The sequence below is a fragment of the Coffea eugenioides genome, chromosome 3 (genome assembly GCF_003713205.1).
Source record: "Coffea eugenioides isolate CCC68of chromosome 3, Ceug_1.0, whole genome shotgun sequence".
NCBI lineage: Eukaryota > Viridiplantae > Streptophyta > Magnoliopsida > Gentianales > Rubiaceae > Coffea > Coffea eugenioides.
In genome coordinates this window covers 22,720,526-22,742,129 of record NC_040037.1, presented here as the reverse complement: position 1 = coordinate 22,742,129, position 21,604 = coordinate 22,720,526, and the positions used below count along the sequence as shown (strand labels likewise).

The 21,604-nt window shown below is 33.9% G+C and overlaps 1 protein-coding gene across 4 annotated transcripts; it reads right to left on the bottom strand.

The window, feature by feature from the left end:
- Positions 1 to 7,572: 7,572 nt before the first annotated feature.
- On the bottom strand, positions 7,573 to 17,777 carry LOC113764514. 4 transcript variants are annotated; one of them, XR_003467634.1, is made up of 6 exons: positions 17,678 to 17,777; positions 14,474 to 15,591; positions 13,199 to 13,236; positions 12,921 to 13,095; positions 8,395 to 8,564; positions 7,573 to 7,831 (listed from the first exon to the last, which is right to left on the bottom strand). XR_003467634.1 is itself a non-coding variant. In XM_027308430.1 (6 exons), exons 3-6 carry the CDS (start codon positions 15,395 to 15,397, stop codon positions 8,550 to 8,552), a joined length of 1,152 nt encoding a protein of 383 aa, XP_027164231.1. In that variant the 5' UTR covers positions 15,398 to 15,418; positions 15,495 to 15,591; positions 17,678 to 17,777; the 3' UTR covers positions 8,211 to 8,549. The 4 variants fall into 4 exon arrangements, 2 of the variants coding, with proteins under 2 accessions (XP_027164231.1, XP_027164232.1); XR_003467635.1 differs by having other exon boundaries at positions 8,406 to 8,564; XM_027308430.1 differs by lacking the exon at positions 7,573 to 7,831 and having other exon boundaries at positions 8,211 to 8,564; positions 14,474 to 15,418; positions 15,495 to 15,591.
- Positions 17,778 to 21,604: the final 3,827 nt, after the last annotated feature.

Sequence of the window (21,604 nt, the reverse complement as noted above, 5' to 3'; positions counted from 1 at the left end):
GCCGAGAGCTTGGGCTGGATATTACAGCTTTAATTGGCCAATTTGTGGTGATCTGAGTTTAATTGTGTATTTAACTAACTAAAAACTGGATGATTATGCCTTGCATGAGATTAATCAGCTGTGAGAAAGCAAGAAAATTGTAGGAATACAAAATCTGCTTGCATGAGAGCCGACTTGGATGAATTTCTGGTTGGTTAGTGATTTTGATGCTGTTCGAGCTTGGTTGTGGATCAAATCTGGTAGATAGCTCTTTATTTGGTGATGCATGTAAGTTTCATGGTGACAAGCTTGAGTTTTGTTGCTGGAATTCTCGTTTGGAGGACTGCATGGCCGCTGGAAAAATTCCAGCTTAGCCGATGGTGGTTCTTTTGAGTTTTAATGGATATTTTGGTGAATTGAAGCTGGGAAATCATGTTGTATGCCCTATACGACCTATATCTAGTATTGCATGCTGAATTTTCTGGATGGAAACCTTGTTCGAAATTGCATGCTGAATTTTCTGGATGGAAACCTTGTTGAAAATTTCGAAGTAACTTTGCTGGAAAATCTGTTTTGTTGGCCGAGAGAGTGAGATTATTTTCAGGATTTATGTGTTATTTATTTTGGTTTAGATTGGACAAATTATGAGCTATGTGTTTAGTGTTTCAAGCAAGTAAAAGATGGAGGTTTGATGGACATCTTGAATTGTTATTGCTGGAATTTTTCTTGGTTGTCAAAACAAGGGGAAAAATCTGAATTTTTAGAATTATTTGGAAGTTAAGTTGGTTGTGGTTTTCTTTTTGTTTTGGGTTGAAATTCTGATTGATTGTTGCATGGAAATGATTGCTTGTTGTCAAGAGCTAATGATTGATGAAGCTCTCGGCCATTTGAGTAATTTTTGCAAGAGTTTAATTTTTGGTGAATTTGTTCAAGTGGTTGGCTGAAATGTACGTGGAAGACCCATGGGTTGTGATTTGGAATTGTTTTGACACCTTAGACTTCCTTGGTTGATTTCGATTAGAATTGAATTTGTTGAGACCTAGGGCTAATGATTGATGAAACCCTAGTGAATTTGATGTGTGAATTGTGATTTGGCTATTTTGGCAACTGGGAATTCAATGTGCAAATGAATTGAAATCGTGGAGTCCGTTTTGGTCTGTTGAATTTGAGTACTTTTAAATCAAGTTTTGTGGAATTATTTTATCTTAACATCAAGTTATAGAGATTGAGAATAGCACGTTAATATTAAAATTTAAATGACGGGACTTTTAAAACCTTGCCGACTAGTTAATTCTTTTCTTTGCTTAAACTAGTTTTATTACCTTTAGGAAATAATTGCATTAACTTCCAAACTTTAAGTTTTTCATAAAATTACCCTTGGTTAGTTGTTTTAGAGGAAAATTGTTAAAAACACTAGATTTGATTAATTTCAAAAAGAAAGGTTTAGAAAACTTGTTCGGCAAGAAAACTTGTTTGAATTAATTTGGTTTTAGTTGTACCTCTAGAAAGAAAAGTAGCTTAAAAGGAACCATACGAAATATTTTATCGCTTTATTAGTTTTCATTCTAAGAGATTTAATGATTTGTTTCGTGGAATTAAACTAGTTTTATACAAGATAATCTTTTACATATAAACCGAGAGTTTGTTTAGTAAAGCTTATAGTTTTTAAAACTTGGATTTCTAGGGTTTAGCGAGGACGTGGACTTCGATTCCCAGCTTGACTTTTGAACTTCACTTTTGGTGAGTGTCCATGCTTGTTCTATGACTAATGTGTTAAAGTGCTTTCTTGACTTGTTACGTGATAATTGGAAAGTGGATTTCCTGATCCATTGAAGTGGGTAGTGTATACTTTATCGCACTGACCTTTCGAGTGGTGAATTATTTGAAATGTTTTTCTCGAATATCTTGCTCGCACCAGTTAAGTACTGAGTAGGGGAATGTACCACACCTGAGGGTGGGAGGGCCTCTTATCCTATCTCAAGTACTAAAACCTTGAATTTGTTGACTGGAGCGTGGACTCGTCAACTAATCTACCAGGCAGGGGAATGTACCACACCTTAGGGTGGGAGGGCCTCTTATCCTGACCTGGTAATCTCGTGTTGTGACGTCGTTGGGTGAATCCCTCGACTAGTTTACAAAAAGGTATACTCAAGTAATACCAAACTCTTTCGTGAGGTGTGCGGGCCCGGTGGGGGGGGTAAGTTGGTTGTAGCTTGTTAAGGAAAAAAAAATAATGAATCTACATGGACTTTAGATAGTGAAAGTTGACGAAGGGTCAACTGCGGTTAATTTTGATCAAATGCGGGGAAAATGGCTCCTGAGAGCCCCTGTATCCTATCCTGTGCTGTTATACGCTTTCCTACTTGTTGAATTTAAGGTTGGAGTTATTATTTGCTATTTGTTTTATATGATTGCATGTTTGGGGCACCACTGAGCTTTAGTTCACTCCACGATATTTGTTTTCCTTAACAGGTTTTGGCATTCGAGAGATTTGAAGTTTGCTTTTAGCTTTTGTAACTGTTGTGTTGAATCGACTATGTATCTTTTGTTTTGGGTTGTCACTTGAAGTTGGAAAAGTGCAAACCCTAAGTTTTGGTTTGTATGAATTTATTTGACCTTTATGAGTTTACTGTGGGGTTTGTAATGTATATTTGTAGTTTTGTGTTGAACTAGTCGGAGATGTATTTAAGAGTGAACGTTCAGATGTCCAATGGCAATGTTATCTCTAAAGTTAATGTGTTTTAGTATTCCGGTCGTTTAAAGGTTTGGCATGTTCGGAAGACAAATTTTGTGTTGGTTTAAGTTATACATGGAAAGGGTTTAGTCGGTTTTCTTGCGTGATTCCTGGCAAGAGCTAGGCAGGCGACCCGCCAACCCTCTGGTTCGCCTTAGGGAGAAGTGGGGCTGCCACACGATTATGCTGGAATGAAAGTACAGGAAGCAAAAATTCTGATCAGGAACAAGCTCCTCCAGAGGAACCCGGGACTGGGACGGTTCCACTGGAACTGTTTAGTGCATTTCAACAAAATGTAACTACGTTTGTTTTGAATGTAAATTAAGTTGAATACAATGTAAACTTGGTAACAATTTTTTGTGGGCATACTTTATAATTTAAGCTCCACATTCTTTTCTTGGCCAATCAAGACGGTGAACCTTCCAAAATCGTTGTAACAGCAATAGTTTCTGCCCCAAATTCTATCAATAGTAATGAAGCAGTGGTCTACGGCGAGTCAGAAACAAAGTTCAGGTCAATATGGATATTTTAGATCATGTTATATAACATGAATTCAAATTGGGGAATAACCCAACAACCCGACACAAAAATGAGTTGGGGAATAACTCAACAACCCAATAAGCGTTCGAGCCTTGTCACAAAAATGGGGAATAACCCAATAACTCGAATAAGCGTTGGGACCTGAAGTGGGGCCAAGTCCTTTTTTTAACAAAATATATATATAACATGAATTCAAATTTGAACTTCAAATCATGCACACGTGACATATATTCAAAACTGTTAATATAAGAAGTCACTATACTGTCAAAGTATAAAAATATTAATCCACAAAAATTTGGGTGCATATATTCATTTTCCAAAAGGAGCAAGGAAACGACTTTTGTTAACCTTGTTTGATTTAGTGCCAAGAGTTTGTTTGTTAGTTATTTCACGCTTTTACTCTTCAGAAGAAGACGCCGCTTGGCCTTACAATTGGGTTGTAATAAAGCAACAAAATTACAAAACGAAAAATAAAATAAGATATGACAAAATAATGAAAATCATACTTCAAAACGGCTTAGAGTCAGCCTTAGAACCAACAAAAAAAAAAAAAAGCGCAAAGACAAACAAACAAAAATAATTGTGGAAACTTGGTTGATAGCATTTGTTTCCAGAAGAGTTAAAAATCTCCTACTATTTATGATACCAATCATTAAAATAAAAAAATTTACTACTATTAATCATGTGATCTGGTGGGCTATATTGGTTCTTCTTAAATATAAATAAAACTGGTCCTTTGGATGCTAATATTTTTAAAATATAAGTCTACCGACAACTTCTTCGAATTTTGTTGTGACTATTGTATAGATATTTTCTAATAATTTTGATAATCTCCATGAATTGTGATGGAAGAGGACTTTTAGTTCACTTTTACTATGCATGTCATTGACTGTTTCAGGAAGGCACATAGGATTAAAGCAATCATTTGACTCCAATAATTACTTGCTGCTAATGTAATTGTCATTGGAGACCGAAAGCCTTTAAGAGAAGTACACAAAATACATAAGCGCTTGGAATTAGGAATTAGGGCACATAATTGAATCTAACACTAAAATTTTTCATTTCGAGCACTCGAAAAATCAACAAAACAAAAATAAATAATTAAATAAAAACACCCCCCCCCCTTTAGGCACGTACATCGAATGGAGATGCGACTAAACTTGATTATAAATTTAGTAGACGATATTTTTTAAAATTTGTTTCTTTGCTTTTTATGGGATCTCCGAGTGTTTACCTTTCAGGTATGGAACAATTTTTATGATTCTTTCTAGTAGTCCTTCATTACATTACTTTTTTTTTTATCGGACTGAATAATATTTTCCATCAGCATCAAACTAATTTTGAGGTCTCGAGAAACCTAAACTGCAATCAATTAAACAAGTCAGTCATACAAGTCCCCATGGATTTCGTATTCTGCTTGCCTGCATACATATTTGTATTTCTAGTGTATGCAGTGAAAAACTAGGCTACTGCCATTAGGGGGGGGGGGGTGTTGGGTAAGGGTGGCAATGGCCAAAGAAATGGGCGTTGCTGGACAAGTAAACAAAAGTGCTAGCCAACAGCTATTTGTTCAATCTTTCTAAAGCTAATAGGTTTTGACAAGAAGTGCTAACCAACAGCTAATAGGTTTTGACAAGAAGAAAAAGGAAACAGCAAAAGCTTGGTTTTGTATCTTCTATCACGCTTTTGTCATGCCTCAAATCCTCAAAAGCTTGGTTTTGTATCTTCTATCACACTTTTCACGTGAGAAAAATCATATTTAACATTTTAAAAAATACAGATGTATAAACACCACCTATCTCAAACTGCTTAAATGAAGAAATCCTTAACGTGCCCTTGACTTCATCTCTAATCTATAACCAGTGATATATATACCTTAATTAGTTCATTTGTGCTATTTTTAAAGTGCTCATTTCAATCTTGGATAACTCTAGAAAACATGTTTGAACCTTTTATAAAAAAGTATTTGATAAGTTTCGTAAATGAAAGATTTTCCTTTTTAAAAAGTTTCCTAGCAATTATCCTTTTTTAGAAAGTTCCATAATTTGGTTATCCATGAAATAAGCGTTATTTATTTTTTCCATTTATTTATTTATTCATTTATTTGTTGAAACGGTCCAGTTAAGATTAGGCTGGATTTGAGTTCGAACTTGGCCCTAGAGTTACGTTCATCCATATAATAGGGTTCTTTTTATTTAAACTTGAGTTGGGAGATTAATTTGGACTTTTAAAAACATTCTTAGATTTATTTGTGCAGAACTGATTAATGCAATAAGTTTGGACTTGTTTAAGCAATGACTACCATAGTTTGGTCATTTCTTAAAAATTTTGGCCATGACAAGGATGATCCATTTCTTGAAAATGGCTTGCTAAGAAATTCAAATTTTAGTAAAACCATTAGAAAACCTCGACCTTGTATTATGATATCAATTTATTATTTGGCCATCGTTTAAATACCTTGAATAATTCGTGTTTATAACTCACTATAGGTTATGTCTTAATTTTAGTCACAAGGGTCTTTCACCTAACTAATTAACGTGGAATACATTTGGAGACTTCTTATCTTGTCTATAAAGTTTGTGAAATTGGATTGACAAATAAAATATTAAGGTATGATAACGTTTATTGTGAGCCAGTTACAATTATTTCAAAACAAAGACATACATTACATTCACAAATCCCTCAACTTCTTCTTCCAATGCCCAATAAACTACTAGTATCCAACAACAAGATTGCTCCCTTCTCCTCTAAAATTCTAGCCCAACCAAATAGTTTTCCCTTTTCTTTTATTTTTTTTGCACAAAATCCCAGTGTAGTCAAAATGGATTCTAGACCATGGTCCAACCAAACAATATATAAAGAATTCACTGGTAAAGCTTCCCTTCCCCAAACAACAATAATTGAGTGCATGGTCACGGTCTTAAGTATTCAATCCAAAAGTAGATATGCTCTTATGCATGTAAAGGTGAATAACTCAAATCTTAGGCTTTGATTCATACGTGGACAAACTAAGGAAGCAGACTCCTTTTTATTTTTCCCTTAAATGCTTTAGTCTTTTTTTTTTTTTTGGGGAAAGCGATCACTTACTCAATTCCTCATTATCCCTTCTGTCCCTTTTAAGTAAATTCTTAAATATTATATTTTCTATAGCAATTCACGATAACTATCAAGCCTTAAGCTACCAAAAATTACTGCTAAGGCTATGTTTGATAACCTCAAAAATATACCAAAGTCCAGACATACTATAGGGGGGACTTTCTATGCAAAATTTTATACAAACAAATAAGGTCTTAAAATGAAGTACTTCATGGGTATAAACTCATACTCGTTCCCATTGAGACAATCAGTTCCTTCTCCTCATGGTATCCCCTTCCCTTCTAACCTTCTCATGTTTTTCTTTCCCTTCCAAGCCCGCCACTCTCAAAACTCTCTTTTTAGGAGAATGAAATTGTCCAAGGAGGAAAGCTCACTCGTATTAACCAAAAGTAGTTATTGCTCTAATGTTTTTACTCTCACCATTGCCCACAAGAAGAGTGTATTAATACCAATCAATATGAATGACATGAATATGAGATTGAACTCCAAATATCACCATTAGTACTTGTAGTAGTTCGGTTGAAGTTTTCTAGTAAACAGTTGTAGTGGTTGGGTTGAATATTTATAATACATAATAATTGAAAAGAGTCAAAATAGTTAGTTTTAGATAACATGAGTATTGTGTAGTCCCGTCGGCCCCCCTTAGACCCAGTTGAATCCTCCCAAAATAGGTTAGAGTAGGAATAGGTGTAGAATAGACTATTAACGACTGTCGAAAAAGAAGAGATAACATGAATATTGTGGTTAACTTCCACTTAATCACTCATCCCACAACTCCTATATTACTTCATGTTTTTGTGGTAAAGCTTCCTAACTGTTTTACATTTCTTTTGTTTTCCTAATAGACAGAAATTAATCAGTGAAAGATATACCATACAAGTAAATTTCTGATGAGTTAGAAACCATTTCTCAACCTCTACTCTATCACAGACGTTGGTTACTTGAGATTAGGGAATATGATTTATCAAATAGCTTCCCATTAGTTGCACTAAACTTGGTGGTTTAGATAAGATTGAAGTTTGTTAGGTTATCCCATATTTATTTATTGACAATATACTGCTATGGAGGATTTTTTTTTTTTTAGAGCTAATTCTGGATTATAGCTAGAGACTTCACACACGACTTCAATCAAATGCCAATTGCACAATAAAATGGTGGCTCATTGATTGTCAACACAAGTACGAATGAAACTCACAGAAAAGAAAGAGAAAAAAAGGAAGACGAGATCAAATTATTGTTTTATTACATCATTCTTCAACGAATTACTTGCATCTAAGATATTTTAGGGAAAAGTGTTGCTGAGCTTACAAAGAACATTACAACAATTAAAAAGAAAGTGATGGCAAAACTAGAACATACGAAGTTTCCTACATTGTTATTACAACGTACAAAACAATTGAAGGCATATGAACAACTAAATCAGCTTAACCGTGTGGGTTCTTTCTTGTAAGCACGAATATTGATTTCTAAGAATGAAGAAACCTGTCAAACACAGGACGCTTGTTAACTGAAAAACAACCAAATCAAGCTGATCTACGTTTTTAAATTTTTTCGGTTTATTTGTGAAAGAGGTTTGCAAAAAATTATTGTTTCTCATGGGTTGCAGTCTGATCAAGAAACCTGACTCATTTCACTTTTTCGGTTCAACAGTTTTCAGCTTTGAGAAGCTGATTCCCTGCTTAACATTATTAACTCATCCAAAACCAACAGACAGTACAAATACAATCTACTCATAAACATGAAGACCCAGCCACATAAGAGGCAAACTAACTGAAATAGTGTCACTGAGGAGAAACAGAAGTAATAAACAGATTCAGAAAAATGAGAAGCAACTATCCGTGCAATACAAAAAAGGAAGATGTTAGGTCTAATTTAAGCGTTTTGAATAAGAAAGGTTTTCTGTTGTTGCTGTAAACTACAGTAAGTCGCTGTTGTTTCACCAAAACTAGTTCAGAGCTACAATAAAATTCAGAATTCAATAATTTGAGATAGGGAGCGAAATGCTGAAAGGAATTTGCTATAAAAAATCATGAGATCGATCTTACTGTTAACTCACAAAGATGAGAGCAACTGAGGTAAGGTTCCAGAAATATTCTTCAGAGGTTTTATTAGATATGGATAAGTACTTCCGTGAATCTGAACTCCAACACTGAAAATCCTGAATGTACAACTATCCCAGAGTTTCCAACGCCTTGCAAGTTCAATCAGAGAGTCGCTGCAAAAATAAGAAAAGATTAAATCATGCAAATAGAAGGCATACACACAACACATGAACAAACTTGGAAGAGGTATATACTTCTAGTAACAGAAAGTAGGGGTTTCTTTTGTAGCAAATAAGCAAATACAATGCAGGGATGCAACATTTAGATTGAATTTGAGACACCAACCACAATGGGACTACATTCCACACAACAAAATTGTCCTAACTTGACACGTACTATGCACAGACTTGGTAGCAACAATATACAGTGACCAAGCTATGGTTTGAAGCAACAAAACAACCAAAGACCAAATCGGCTTTGCATTTGATTCTCAGGTACGGTTACAAACATATTGTCCTGTGTTATATCACAGGTAAAGCATTCCTGAAAAACAAGCCAGAACAGGATTGAGCTCTTATAATCTAGAGCGGCAAAGAGTATGTTAAATACAGTTTGTGCGCTAGCAAATGATTGATTCACTTGAAAAATACTAGAAATGAGAATGTTACATGAACCCAAAAGGCAATTTATGTAAATCTTATGACTGATATGACTAAACTTCAAGTAAGAGAAAAGAACAGATTGTGACAGGGAACTTTCCTCCATTTTCAGCGAAGCTAACATTGATGGATATGTTCACAATCATAGTGGATCGGTGGCTGTCAGAGAAGTGGTCAGGGATGAGACGGGTGTGTGAATTAAAGGTCATTCTCGAAAGTTATGAAATTGATCTATCAATATGGCAGGATTGTGGGTAATCAAAAAGGGCCTTCAGCTGGTATGGGAGTTGGGCTTCAGATATTAAGCCAAGGTAAGCATAGATGGCATCCAGCTGCTGCCATCATAAAAAATTGTAGTGCTAGGAACAGAAGGTAAGCTTCACATAGGACATTTTCATCATCAAGCTTCATATTTTTGATATACCTCCTGATGAGGTGAGACAGTTTTTAGTTTAGTTATGCATAGTAGGGAAGTGGCTCTCCAAAGATCAGAGTCATAGTGGTTCACTATTGCTACCATATAACCCAGAAAAAGAATGCTATCATTTTGCCACAGTAAGAAATCTTGCTCTTAACTAGAATTGATAAATCAGCATGGAGAAAGTAACTCCGCGAGCAGAGATTATTGTCATCATTGTTGAGAAATAAAAGTTATCCATGTGGGTAATCAATATAAGCATCTAACTATTGTAGGAAACTCAAAAGAATGAGATCATGATCCGACTTTCTGATAAACAGTCATTTCTTAAAATAACTCAGCAAGACGAGAATTCTGGTAATGTCCACCTCCAAGCCATTAAAATATCAAGAGACAAAACAGTCAAGTAAACAGAAACACACACACAATATGTAAATAACTGCATGTACAAATGAAAATATTTCAAGTTCCTCAGGTAAATAATAGAATTTTTCAGTATTCTATATTTCCATAAATGTGTCTGAGGTTTATTATGCAATTTATGGAAATATTGAGATGCAGATAACAGAAGACCAGATCACGTTTGCTAGCTTGCACAAACAAAACTCAAGTAAACAATAAAAAGTGTATCACATTACAGTTTGTGCTAAGCATCAGGAAAATAATACACACCTCAAGCTGTAGAATCTCTTTCATTTAACTCGTGTGTGAATGTGATAACTTACATGCTAGCTCAGAGATCAAATACATTATATTATTGTGCCTAGGTATATATGTACCCTTATACAGAAAGGATTAAAGCCAATAGAGATCAAAACCTCACTGGATCAGTTACATTCCAAAACTCGCGTAATTTCCAACTGCCATTACATAAAGATAGTAGAATATATGCCAAGTTTAGAGACAAGGAAGCCAATAGCCTAACGTATAACTTGTGGAGTAGAGTGCCTCATGAATGAAACAAAGGTATATGTTATTCTTAGGCGTAATAAAAGATTCAATAACAACTAAGGTATATGTTATTCTTAGGCGTAATAAAAGATCCAATAACAACTAAAACAACGTCTTGTTTTGCAGCAGCCAAATAAAATTGGATTGAGGAAGTCTAGGAGGAAATTCTTTTGTAATAAAAACCTGAGGCATTTCATTAATGATTGTAATGGAATATCAGTTGTGAGCAGGACAAAATTAAGTGACATAAGGACAACTAGATGTATTATATTTCAAATATATTAAGGTAAACGTATTTTTGAAACACAATTTGGTCTAAATCCTTATGCCATGGCGCTATCAACTGTATCTTATATTTGCCACAATTCAAGAGCTAAACTTTTACGATTGTGAAACATGATAATGGAGAACAGAAAATGACTAAAGTCAGAACGTTTTACAGCACAAGAATGAGGTACAAAAGTAAAAATTGAGAAACCAACATGCTATTATGCATTGCAGCTTCTTGGTGCTGCATGACATCTATGTAAAAGATATCAAGAAAGAGAGACTCTTGGGTAGAACACCAAAGGCTCTTCTGAAATTAGTACAAATATCACACAACTACGTAAATGAATTTGGAGCAGGCCCCATATTTGCCATAAACATTTTTCATTTTGTCTTCATTTTTCTCTGGTCACTTTCAGACGTAATCTGAATCATCTAGTAAAATAATACCAGATATTTTTTATTTTTTTTTTATCAGCAGCAAAATAAAACATTTGATACAAGAAAATTTTGCTGATAGTGAATAATTTAAGATCATGCATTTATTTCTTTCACACCTACTCTATATTGATTTGAAAATTTTTGTTTTTAAAATTCTGATTTGAATAATGTAACTTATTTGTTGAGAGAAAGATGCTGATTGTATAACCAGTATTCCTCAATGTTTTTAAACCCGGAGCATTAACTGAACCGGATGAGCTTCCGGTTCACAGTCCAAACCAGTTCAAACCGGTTGAAATGTTTTTCTTTTTTATTCTTTTATTTATTATGTAAATTGGACAACTTTAATTTTTTTTTTTTTAAAAAAAAGAAATTTTAGTATGAACCGGTTCAAAAGTCTGGTTTTTTAGCGATTTTGACCCACTCGATAAGTTCTTAACCAGGTTGGACTGGTTCAATTGATTTTCTGGGTTGACCAATGAACCGGACCGGTGCCATGGCTGGTTTGTGGTTCGACCAGTCGAAATGGTTGGTCCAGTCCGGTTATCAAAACACTAGTATTCCTGGTTGTTTTTAGCAGTTTATGATCCATTTAGGCTTCAAACTTAATCACCATGAAATATTTTTTGCCTGTTAAGACTCTTCTTTGTTATCATCTTTAATGCAAAAGTACATATTTTAACTAAAATCTTGTAGAAAAAGGGGAAGTGGGCATCCATCTGGGACATCACTTGTGGAGGAGAGGGGGCAAGATATTTTTATAAAGGACAGGGGACAACAGATGGTATTCATGCCACACTTCCACTTCCATATCTATCACTCAAAGGAAATTTCGAGGTAGATATGTCTACAAATCAGAAATCTCGCTTGTTCTTGCATTTATTTTGGTAACATATCCAGCTCACAAGAGCAAGTGAATGTGCGACCAACTGCATAGCATCTCTAACACAGGCATCGTAACAGTAATGATTTTTCTACTCATCAACGGTTATGTCATGCTAGTCCCGTTGCACTGAGACAGTTGTCTAAAGGGGAGCTATACAATATAAATTCTTGCTTCAGCTAACTTGGCAGAAACAATCTCAATTTTTGCTGGGCAAAAGTTAAATGACAGTCACCTACATGTTTATCCATCCTCTTTCTTTTTCTTTCTTAAAACATAGATGTGTATATGTAACCTAGTCTCAGAAACACAAAAGATTGAACACCAATATCAAACAACTTGGATAGGTAGATAACGATGTTAGACCCTGTTCTTGCAGATACATCAAGCTAGCTAACTGACTTCAAATTTTGATTTTGTCATAGAACAACTGACTCCTTTACATGCTGGACTAATTTCTTCAATGGGATTCTGACACGATCTTACTCTACTTGATTAACATCTTAAAATAGTGAACTAAAACAAGTTTTGGATGTATTTTCTGACAGTTGTTTTTTTTATTCCATTTATTTTAGATACACAAAAGGATGCAAGAATAGTTAACTTCCAACTACTGAAGAGAAGCAATGATGTGATCATTGTTGCTAACTGAAAGCCTATCTTGTGGCGTGCGAAGTAAAGATCAAGGCACATATACTAACATGACACCGACTTGTTATTCTATTAAGCATTCAACCTGCAAGATGCCCTTAGAGACACTATGTTTCTTCAAAGACGCGTTGGAGAAATTATTAAGTGTCATTTTCTAAGCAGAGTAAGATGCTTGAGTCGAATTGAAATCAGCCAATCATGTATGAGTTGTGTTCATCATCTGCCTAGATGTCTATCATTAAGAACATTTAACGCAAACCTTAGGAAAAAGCCGCTTGGATCTTCTTGGGAGACCTTTGCTACTATGACGACGCGTTGACCTTCTTAAAATTTTTCCACCACAAATTCCAAAAACCTTGTCAGATTGATAGCATTGTCTCTTTCTTTTATATCCTCCATCAGATATGGACATTTCTGCTTTGTTTCCTGATTTACTGGTAAAAAATAATAATTAACAAAGCAAAACAGCAAAAATCTGTGCTTAGATGACTGTATCAAACAAATTCTGATAAAGGTTTTCCAACAAGTTACTATTACCTTGAAGCTTCTATGTCATTAACGCTACAGCTCCAGGCCTGAAAATGGCAAAATACTGCAGGTGACATTGACATGGACTATTGTAGAAAGCAACACAAAATAGAAGATCACAAATGCAAGTCAAAGATCCATAGCTAGTAACTTTCTGGTCAAATTGATGATATATTTTGTTAGCACAAAACACAAAAAAAAAAAGATGACAATCCACTAATCTCATGGAAGCAAAGCAAATTTCGATTCATTAACACAAGGTAATTTGCATATAATTCCATCACTTTGATGTTGATGATACATTCCTAGTTTGAGAGTTTCAGTATATTCATAAAACAACCTTTTCTACAGACAACCACCACACATCTTGAGGGGTTAAGGTGGAAAACAGGGCCCAGAGAATGGGAAAAAAAGCAAAAGATGGAATAAACACCAGCAAGCTATAGATCATAATATGTAGAACAATGAACTTGTATATGGACATGAAAGATGTCAAAACCCATGTGAAGTGTGATCCAAGCATGAAAGAGAAATAAGAATGTATCGGTTACATTGGCAAGAATGAAAATTAACTTTCATGCATACATCCCATGCATATAAAATCAAAAGGAATGACTAGAAAATTGAGACGCATGACGCAAGATAGCTCAAGCAACAGAAATTAGAAGGATAGAAGAGGCTAATTAATCCTACAATCAAGGATTCTGTTTTTCTTTTCCAGGCCTAGAAATAAGATGACGGGAAAGGAGGCAAAATTCCCAATCCATGCATACATAATCAGTATTGAACACTATAAGAGAAATAATGACTTAAGATGGAATGAAATGAAAATAATGCAAGACTTTTATGGCTCCTCTGGTCCTCAGTAACAGGTAGCTGGCATAGCATGCCCTGGGTTGACAGGAAAAAACCAAAGCAAAATATTGACAAACAGAAAGCTGAAACAAAACCAAACAGGATTTTTTAGTAATAGTCTGAGTTTCAAATGCCATGAAAATTTAAAAAAAAAAGAAAAGAAAAGAAACCTGATACATAGATAATAAAAAGTAAGCAATCAAGAGTGCTGTATAAAAGCAGCACCTTATAGAGTTCTATACCTGCCTCCAAATGGGAAGAAAAGAAAGAGGACAGAGAAGACAAAAGATTGCAGAAGAAACAGAGTTCTCAGAATGCAATAACTACAGAAGACCTTTCGAAATAGCTGTTGAAGCAGGACTAAGCAAATATTCTGCATCATTTCAGGAAAGTTACTCTACAATAGTAATTGCAAAAAAAACATGTTACCTCTCCAACAACAGATGATGACTTGAAATGACCATTTTGGTCAATTTCAAGAGAATTCTCCAATACTTCCCCTTCCATTTTAGTGCTTTCCACATTATATAAAGGATTTAGCAAGGGCTCATAGATAAAAGGAGAACATGCTGCATCTTTCTGAAGGCCTGCATCTTCTGATGACTGCACGTCAGGCGTATTAATTGCTGAAGAAGCATCAAATAGATTTTCATGATTTGCTTCACTCCAATGGCTTTGTATGTCTGCATTCTTGTAAGTTTTATTCCAAAGCCTTGTACTTTGGCAATCCGTTGCATTTTCTGATCCATCTGCTGCTAAGCTTTCCACGAAACTGCAGGTTGATTTTGCCTGGGGAGCACAAGAAGGTTCTATTACCTCACAGCTTGTACTTGAGGTCGTGTCAGAAACAACAACTAAATCAAGCTCGCAAAGAGTTGGATTTTCTTGTTTTTCCACAGCATCTGAAACCTCACGAACAACTTTGCAGTCTTTCATTTGAGACATTTCCAGAGACCCATTTTCCCCATCTGGACAATTAATCACCAAATGTTCATTTTCTCTTTTCAGTGAATTTGGAGATGAGTCAATTTTCACATGATCACTTCCAGATGTGGTCTTTGAAGTTGTACTCCAAGTCAAAGAACTCTTTATCTGTTTACAGTTCTTTTGCAAGTATTCAAGCTCCTGACGAAAGCTTTGAAACTTGTTCTCCTGGAAAGCTTGACACAAGCAGACTTCATTTTCATATCTCTTAGGCGAATCCAATGAGCTTGAACTGATATCAACAACAAGGTTGATCCCTTCTTGTGAGAAAACAGAAAACTCAAGAAAGCGAACTGTTGTAGACTTCACGGAAGAACCAGAGGCATTCTCCAGGAGATCTCCAGAGGTTCTATCCTGAATCTGAGGCATATCAGTAGTCGGACTTCCCTTCTGAAGCAAAATTTGTTATGCTCAAGGAGATAACCCTAAGATTTTGAAGCCACTCATCTCAAAAACATAAATTTACCTTCACAAATAGCCTCTTTCCTATTACTGCTTCAGCAGAAACAGTTTCAGATGTTGTAAGAAGACTATCCACTACCTTTTATGGTTCAAGTAAATACCTGCGACAAGAAAAGCAATCAGATACCTTGAAAGGACAATCCCAGTAATCTGATAAAAGGTAATTGAGTCTGTTTTGCTGCACAAGAAAGAAAGCGGGAAATCCAGTGCAGTAGACTCTTACCACTGCAACACTGGAAAGAATCCAGCGGATTAGACCCTTAAATCAGAATATCTACAGTGGTTATGGAGCAAATCGCTACCATATTAATAATCAGGGACCTAACTGATGTCCCAAGGTTCACCTTAAAAAATCAATAGCATAACTTTGAACAACTTTTGTCTCTCACAGTGGTCGTTGATGGAGTTGACTTAAGGATACAGTTGATCTTATATCATGCGACAATATATGTAGAAACAAATTTATTTGGTAAATATTTTGCTCAAAAATTTCAGCAGCACATTCTTTGAAGTGAAACATTGCGAAATAAATCATATTTCACTCTCCGTAGTGCTTGAGAATAACCATTAAACAACTAATGCAAAGGAGTCCACCGCTTGTAAATTCAAAAATCTAGCTCATCTTTGTTACTTTCTTGAAGACATTACAGCATCACCTGAATAATCCACAAGCTCTTTACACATTTTTAACTTGACAAATAACCAGACAACTCAAGCAATAATCTAAGGCAAACATTCCAACCGAAACAGAGATTTTGCTTAAGGAGCAACAGAAGCACTAAACCTAGGCATCTAGAGTTCCATTAATGCATGATTAAATGAATAACTAGTCTTTTGAGTCATATTGAAGATGGAACCTGCTAATGTTATTTCAAGAATAAAATTTCAGTAAGATAGAGATTTGTGGTGAAATATTCTTCCTTTGACAATGGAAATGACCAAACAAGAGTCCTTCATACTGTTGCCTTCAGAGGAAAAGATAAACCATATCACTAGCTAATAGCTTGTAACCTAGAAGTTACACTTTTTACTCCTTAAAGAGAAATTGAGAGATTGTTTTGGGGGTGGAATTTCTTTGTTCTGTATACAAGTAAGCAAAAAAGTATCAAGTAATCAAATGTCCATATCACCTTTTTGCTTCATCAATTATCACTTGTTTTTTGTCATTGTTCTGGCTTTTCGTTGGTTAAGCCATATAAGTATTAGATACTGTTTTAATAATGGTTAGCGGAGTATAACATTTGCATATTTGCAGGTAAACTCTATTCCTATGTCACTGTTAGAGTTGTCAAGCATTTCTCAACTGGATCAAGGGTCTCAACGACTACCAGTTATAATTGTCTGAGACAATGAGAAACTGCAACAACAAATATACACTCACTCTGTATGCAACCTCTGTTCATCCACCAGTCCTACCGCGTTTCCACAATTACCCCAAGTTTCAATTTCCACTCAATTTCACGCAGGAGGTTCTCAACCATCAACTGCTGGTGCAATTGCACCAGACAGTCGAGATAGTTCCTGAGAATCGACTCCCCACCTGAATGTTATTCTCATTGTACAGGAAAACACTTTAAAGACTTGGGATGATGTACACCCGTGAAAAAACAACCTCGATGCAAATCATCATAAACATAACCAACTGCTCTAAATCAAAGCTAACTGTGTCACCAAATTTAGTTAAGTTACAAATCACCCATAATTGGGATAGGAAAACAGAACTCTGCCACCTCTACATTCAGAGAATTAACTTACCGCCTATCAAGTTTCATATATTTTCTTATGCTAGCTTTGAAAATTCAAATCTAGAGCAAGAAAAGGAACCATAATTCTAACATCATACTCTTACATAAATTTTCCAACCCGTTATTTTGTTCATTGGATGAAGGAACCTAAAATCCATATCTACAACAAATCTTGAATCAGAAGAAGTGGGCTCACTAAATCTTGAGCATTTCAAAATCCAAAACTTCAATATACTACCAAGAAACAGCAAGTTCTAGATATTTTGTGTCGACTAAAAGGTAAAACCCATCTCAATGAGATTCATAGATTCAGAAAAGACCTCAACGCAGAGACACTTTCTGAAAACAAAACCGCAAAAATTTATTCAAGAAACTGTATCATAATTCTTACAAGAACTGCAAACAGAGCTCGAGTTTTTCATATTTCTTTTTTGCTTCTTACCTTCTCTGCAGATATGGACGGGGATGAGATAAAGCTAATGGGTGTCTTCAAACTCTTGGGGTTGGACCGTTGGAGAGAAGAGGGGAGGGATGACTGAGCCTTCAGACCCCGCTTTTGAAAGTGCTGGTTTGAAGGCTTGCTAGGATGTAATAGTATGCTCTAGGCTTCAAGTTTTTAGTTTTTTTTTTTAATAATTTCTTTTGTTTTACTTTTTTTTGTTCATTTTGTTCTTCCAAAGATGACCGGTGTGAACAAGTTCAATTGAATCGAATATTGGTGCTCAAACTCGTTTATCCGTTTAAGCAAGTTTAAGTTTTTATTCAAAATTGATTTATTTATTTTTTTGTCAAAATTTTTATTAGAAAAAAAAAAATTTTAAGTCAAATTCAATTGAACTTTTGTTTAGTGAAGATCTAGTAATTTGAATTTTATAGTATAAAGTAAATCTTATATACACTGACAGTGTATACACTATTACAATTGAATGCATAATGTATATGTAAAATTTGAATTTTAAATTCAAATTTAAATTATGTATCGTGCATCAAATAATAAAAATGTATACACTATTAGTATATAAAATATTAATTCTCTTATATGTATATGAATGTAAAAAGTTGTGTCTGTGGAGCAAAGCTTCGATGGAGATTGAGGCTAAAGCAAATACTAGATCTCGTTTCTATTTGATGTGTTAGTTGGCAAACAAAATTTGAATGAGTTGCTATTGGGTCTAACTAAATTTGAATATTGACTCATTTGACATGCCTCATAATATTTGAAGTTGTTGCGGAGGGCATTTTAGTTTGGCACAGTATCCAACTTAAGAAAGCAACTCCCACGATCCATAAAATTTGTTGAATGTACAATTTATGTACAGTGATCCTAGTAGGAAAGAGAATTTTTACTTTCTTTTATATCTTTTGTGAGGGGCCATCTTTTATTTGATATATTGATAATTATAGGGAATAAGTGGTGGACCACATGAAATGTAAAAACAAAATTTCATTAAAAAAAATAAGTTGACTTCTCTTAGATAACAATTAATTTGGGACAAGAAAAAGTGACAACCATAACAACTTTTATGGGACAGAATGAGTACTTTTTGTGACACACTATTCAATAGGAACATCTGAAACTATACTAAAGATATACCATTGTAATGGGTTTGTTTGAATTGGACATTATTTACACTCTATTTACACCCGTTAGTTTGCTTATATAATCAACACATTTTTCAACCATTTTTAACTTACATACATTACATCAAAAAGTGCTACAATAGTTTTTCAAAAAATTATCCAAAATAATATTTGCACGAAGAACGTTAAATTTATCCTTGCATATTCTTGCACTCTTTTCACATAAAATTTTTTTTTGGGTAGTTTGAGGTTTATTAACCTTACTTCTCCATTTACAAGTGTACAAAACAAACTATACGCTAGTATTAAGGAGTATTCAGGCGTCGATCCTACGAGAAAAGACAACTAGTTACCAAAATTTTTCAAATTATTTTATTGTGTAGACAACGAATTGTTACAAAAAACAAGAAAACAAATTAGAAATAACAACCGAAATTAATTAAGATCAATTAATGCAAAGTTATCACTAAATAAGAACTTCTAGAAATTTGGCTTTCCTCAATTGTCTTAAAAAAGATTTTATCTTGGCCAATTAATTAATTCTTCTATGAAACTATGGTGAAATCTCCCAATTTTATAATACCTGTTTTCACCACTATAATGACCATCTCTATAACAAGTCTAAATCTGCTTTCACTATTTAATATAAGTAGGATTGTAAATGTGTCGTGTCGTATCATTTTTGTATCATGTCACAATCGTGTTCGTGCCAGACAAGTATAGTTCCATAAATGATATATTAAACTTCCTTATCATGTTCATGTCATGATCTGTTTATTAATGTGTCATGTTGTCTTTAACCCGTTTGACCCATTTAATTTTTGAAATTGAAATTACTAATGAAATATCACAAAATCTTGAAAACCATGAACTTAAAGCATCGACCTTAACCAAGTGTGTTACTTGAATCATAGTGCATGTAAATTCAAATTTTGATGTGTATAAATATAAATCATGATGTTAATTAATTTTGTGTTATCTCTGCTTGACTTTACTTTGGAATTCTACGACATGTTAAGTTTTGTTCAATCATAGTCCAAAAGTCAGAGAGAGAATAATATAGAAGATTCAACTACTGTATCCAATATTCAGGAGTTGTGCTTCAAATATTAAAGGCTCTTTCATATGAAAAAAAAAATACTAACTACTTTTAGTCAAAACTATTGATTTATGGTTGAAAATTTTGACATGAATTCTCAAAGGTTCTAAGTCTTTAATCTTTTGATTCCAATACTCGAACAATAAGTTAAGTTCCCGGTAAATTTAGGAGATACTGTAAAGAAATTTAGCGTAAACAACAATTAGACTTTTGGGTACTCTACTCAGAAAGGAATACACTATTTGCACAACAGATTTAGGGGGAAATTAAAAAAATAAATTTGATATAAATAGATATGCAAGGAACCCAATTCATGCTTTTTTTTTTTGTTTAAAAGATCTTAATCTTGTCCAAAAAAAATTGGTATGAATTCTTAATTTTTAAATGGCTTCTGTTTTCTTTTTTTATTTGGCTCTAATACTTTGATTACAAGGAAACTTTTAAGAAGCGAATTTAAAGAAATTTGGTTCATGTATGGAAGAAAACCAAGTAATTGGTTTTTATTTTTTAGTCATATAGTTTTAGTTTTGGTGTATGTTCTAGAGGTATCAAAAGAAATAAAATTCCCTAATACAAATGGTACTTCAAATTACAATTGTGCCATGCTGCATGTCACATGTCGTGTTGTATGTTTCGGATTAACATATCAACCCATAAGTTTTAAAGGATTAATAACATGTCATTCGTCAACAACGCATTTTTTTTCGTGTCATAATCGTGATTGACCTATTTTGGACACAAATTCTTTCATGTCATGTTCAATGTTTTGAAAATCGGACTAGACTAGCCGGTTCGACAGATTGAATCGGCCATGACACCGGTCCGATTCTATGTTAGAGTTGACCATGCCAGAAAACCGGTCAAAAACCAGTCCAATTGTGAAACCGTCGAAACCGAATTGAACCGATTTTTTTCAGTTTTGGAGTTTTCCTCTTTTTTTTTTCTTTTTTTTTTTTTCATTTTCCAAAATGTGTCTTTCAGAGTTTTCCTCTCTCTTTTTTTTTTTTTACGTTTTGCAAAATGTATCTTTCAAGATTCGAATTCATGACCTTTGTAATAGAAGACCAATATAGTAACCGTTGCACTATCACATCTTATTAATTTTTTTTGTAACTTATTTATATAAAACAAACACTCATATTTCTTTTTTCTATTTTTCTTACAAAATCTCATCTTCTCATGGCTCTTTCTTTTTATTCTTCAACTCTCTCTCTCTCTTTCTCTATCCTCTTTTCTTTTGTCACTTCCTTTTTAATCAAACATCTTTATTTTTAATTTATTGATGTTTTCTTACATCTTTTAATTTTATTTTTGTCCATTAAATTAAAAAAGTTAAAAAAGAATTATTTTTTTAACCCAAATTATTTAATGTCACAACCACTTACTTTTATCTCATTTTTTGTTTCTTATCAAATTTGCATTTCTATTTTTGATTTTCTTGACTTCTTTCGAACTCCAAACTTTCTTTTTTAAATTGCAATCTCTAAATCCCAAAACGTAAATTAAAATTTAAGTTCACAATGTCTAAATTCTCATAGACGTTAATTTTGTATAATCTCAAAATATTGTGATATTTTTGGGTTGGATTTAAGATTTTTTGGTAGATATAATTGAAATTGAGATGAAATTTATTTGTTTTAACTTATAATTCAAAAATAAATAATTTATTTTTAAAAATCCAAATTATTC

Bases quoted from the DNA above. Each gene is read 5' to 3' on its own strand.
- LOC113764514 (XM_027308430.1), bottom strand. From the start codon at position 15,397: ATGCCTCAGATTCAGGATAGAACCTCTGGAGATCTCCTGGAGAATGCC. The intron at 13,237-14,473 runs GTAACATGTTTT...TGCCATTTTCAG, and splicing joins CATCATCTGTTGTTGGAGAG to GCCTGGAGCTGTAGCGTTAA. The intron at 13,096-13,198 runs GTAATAGTAACT...ATTTTTTACCAG, and splicing joins AATGACATAGAAGCTTCAAG to TAAATCAGGAAACAAAGCAG.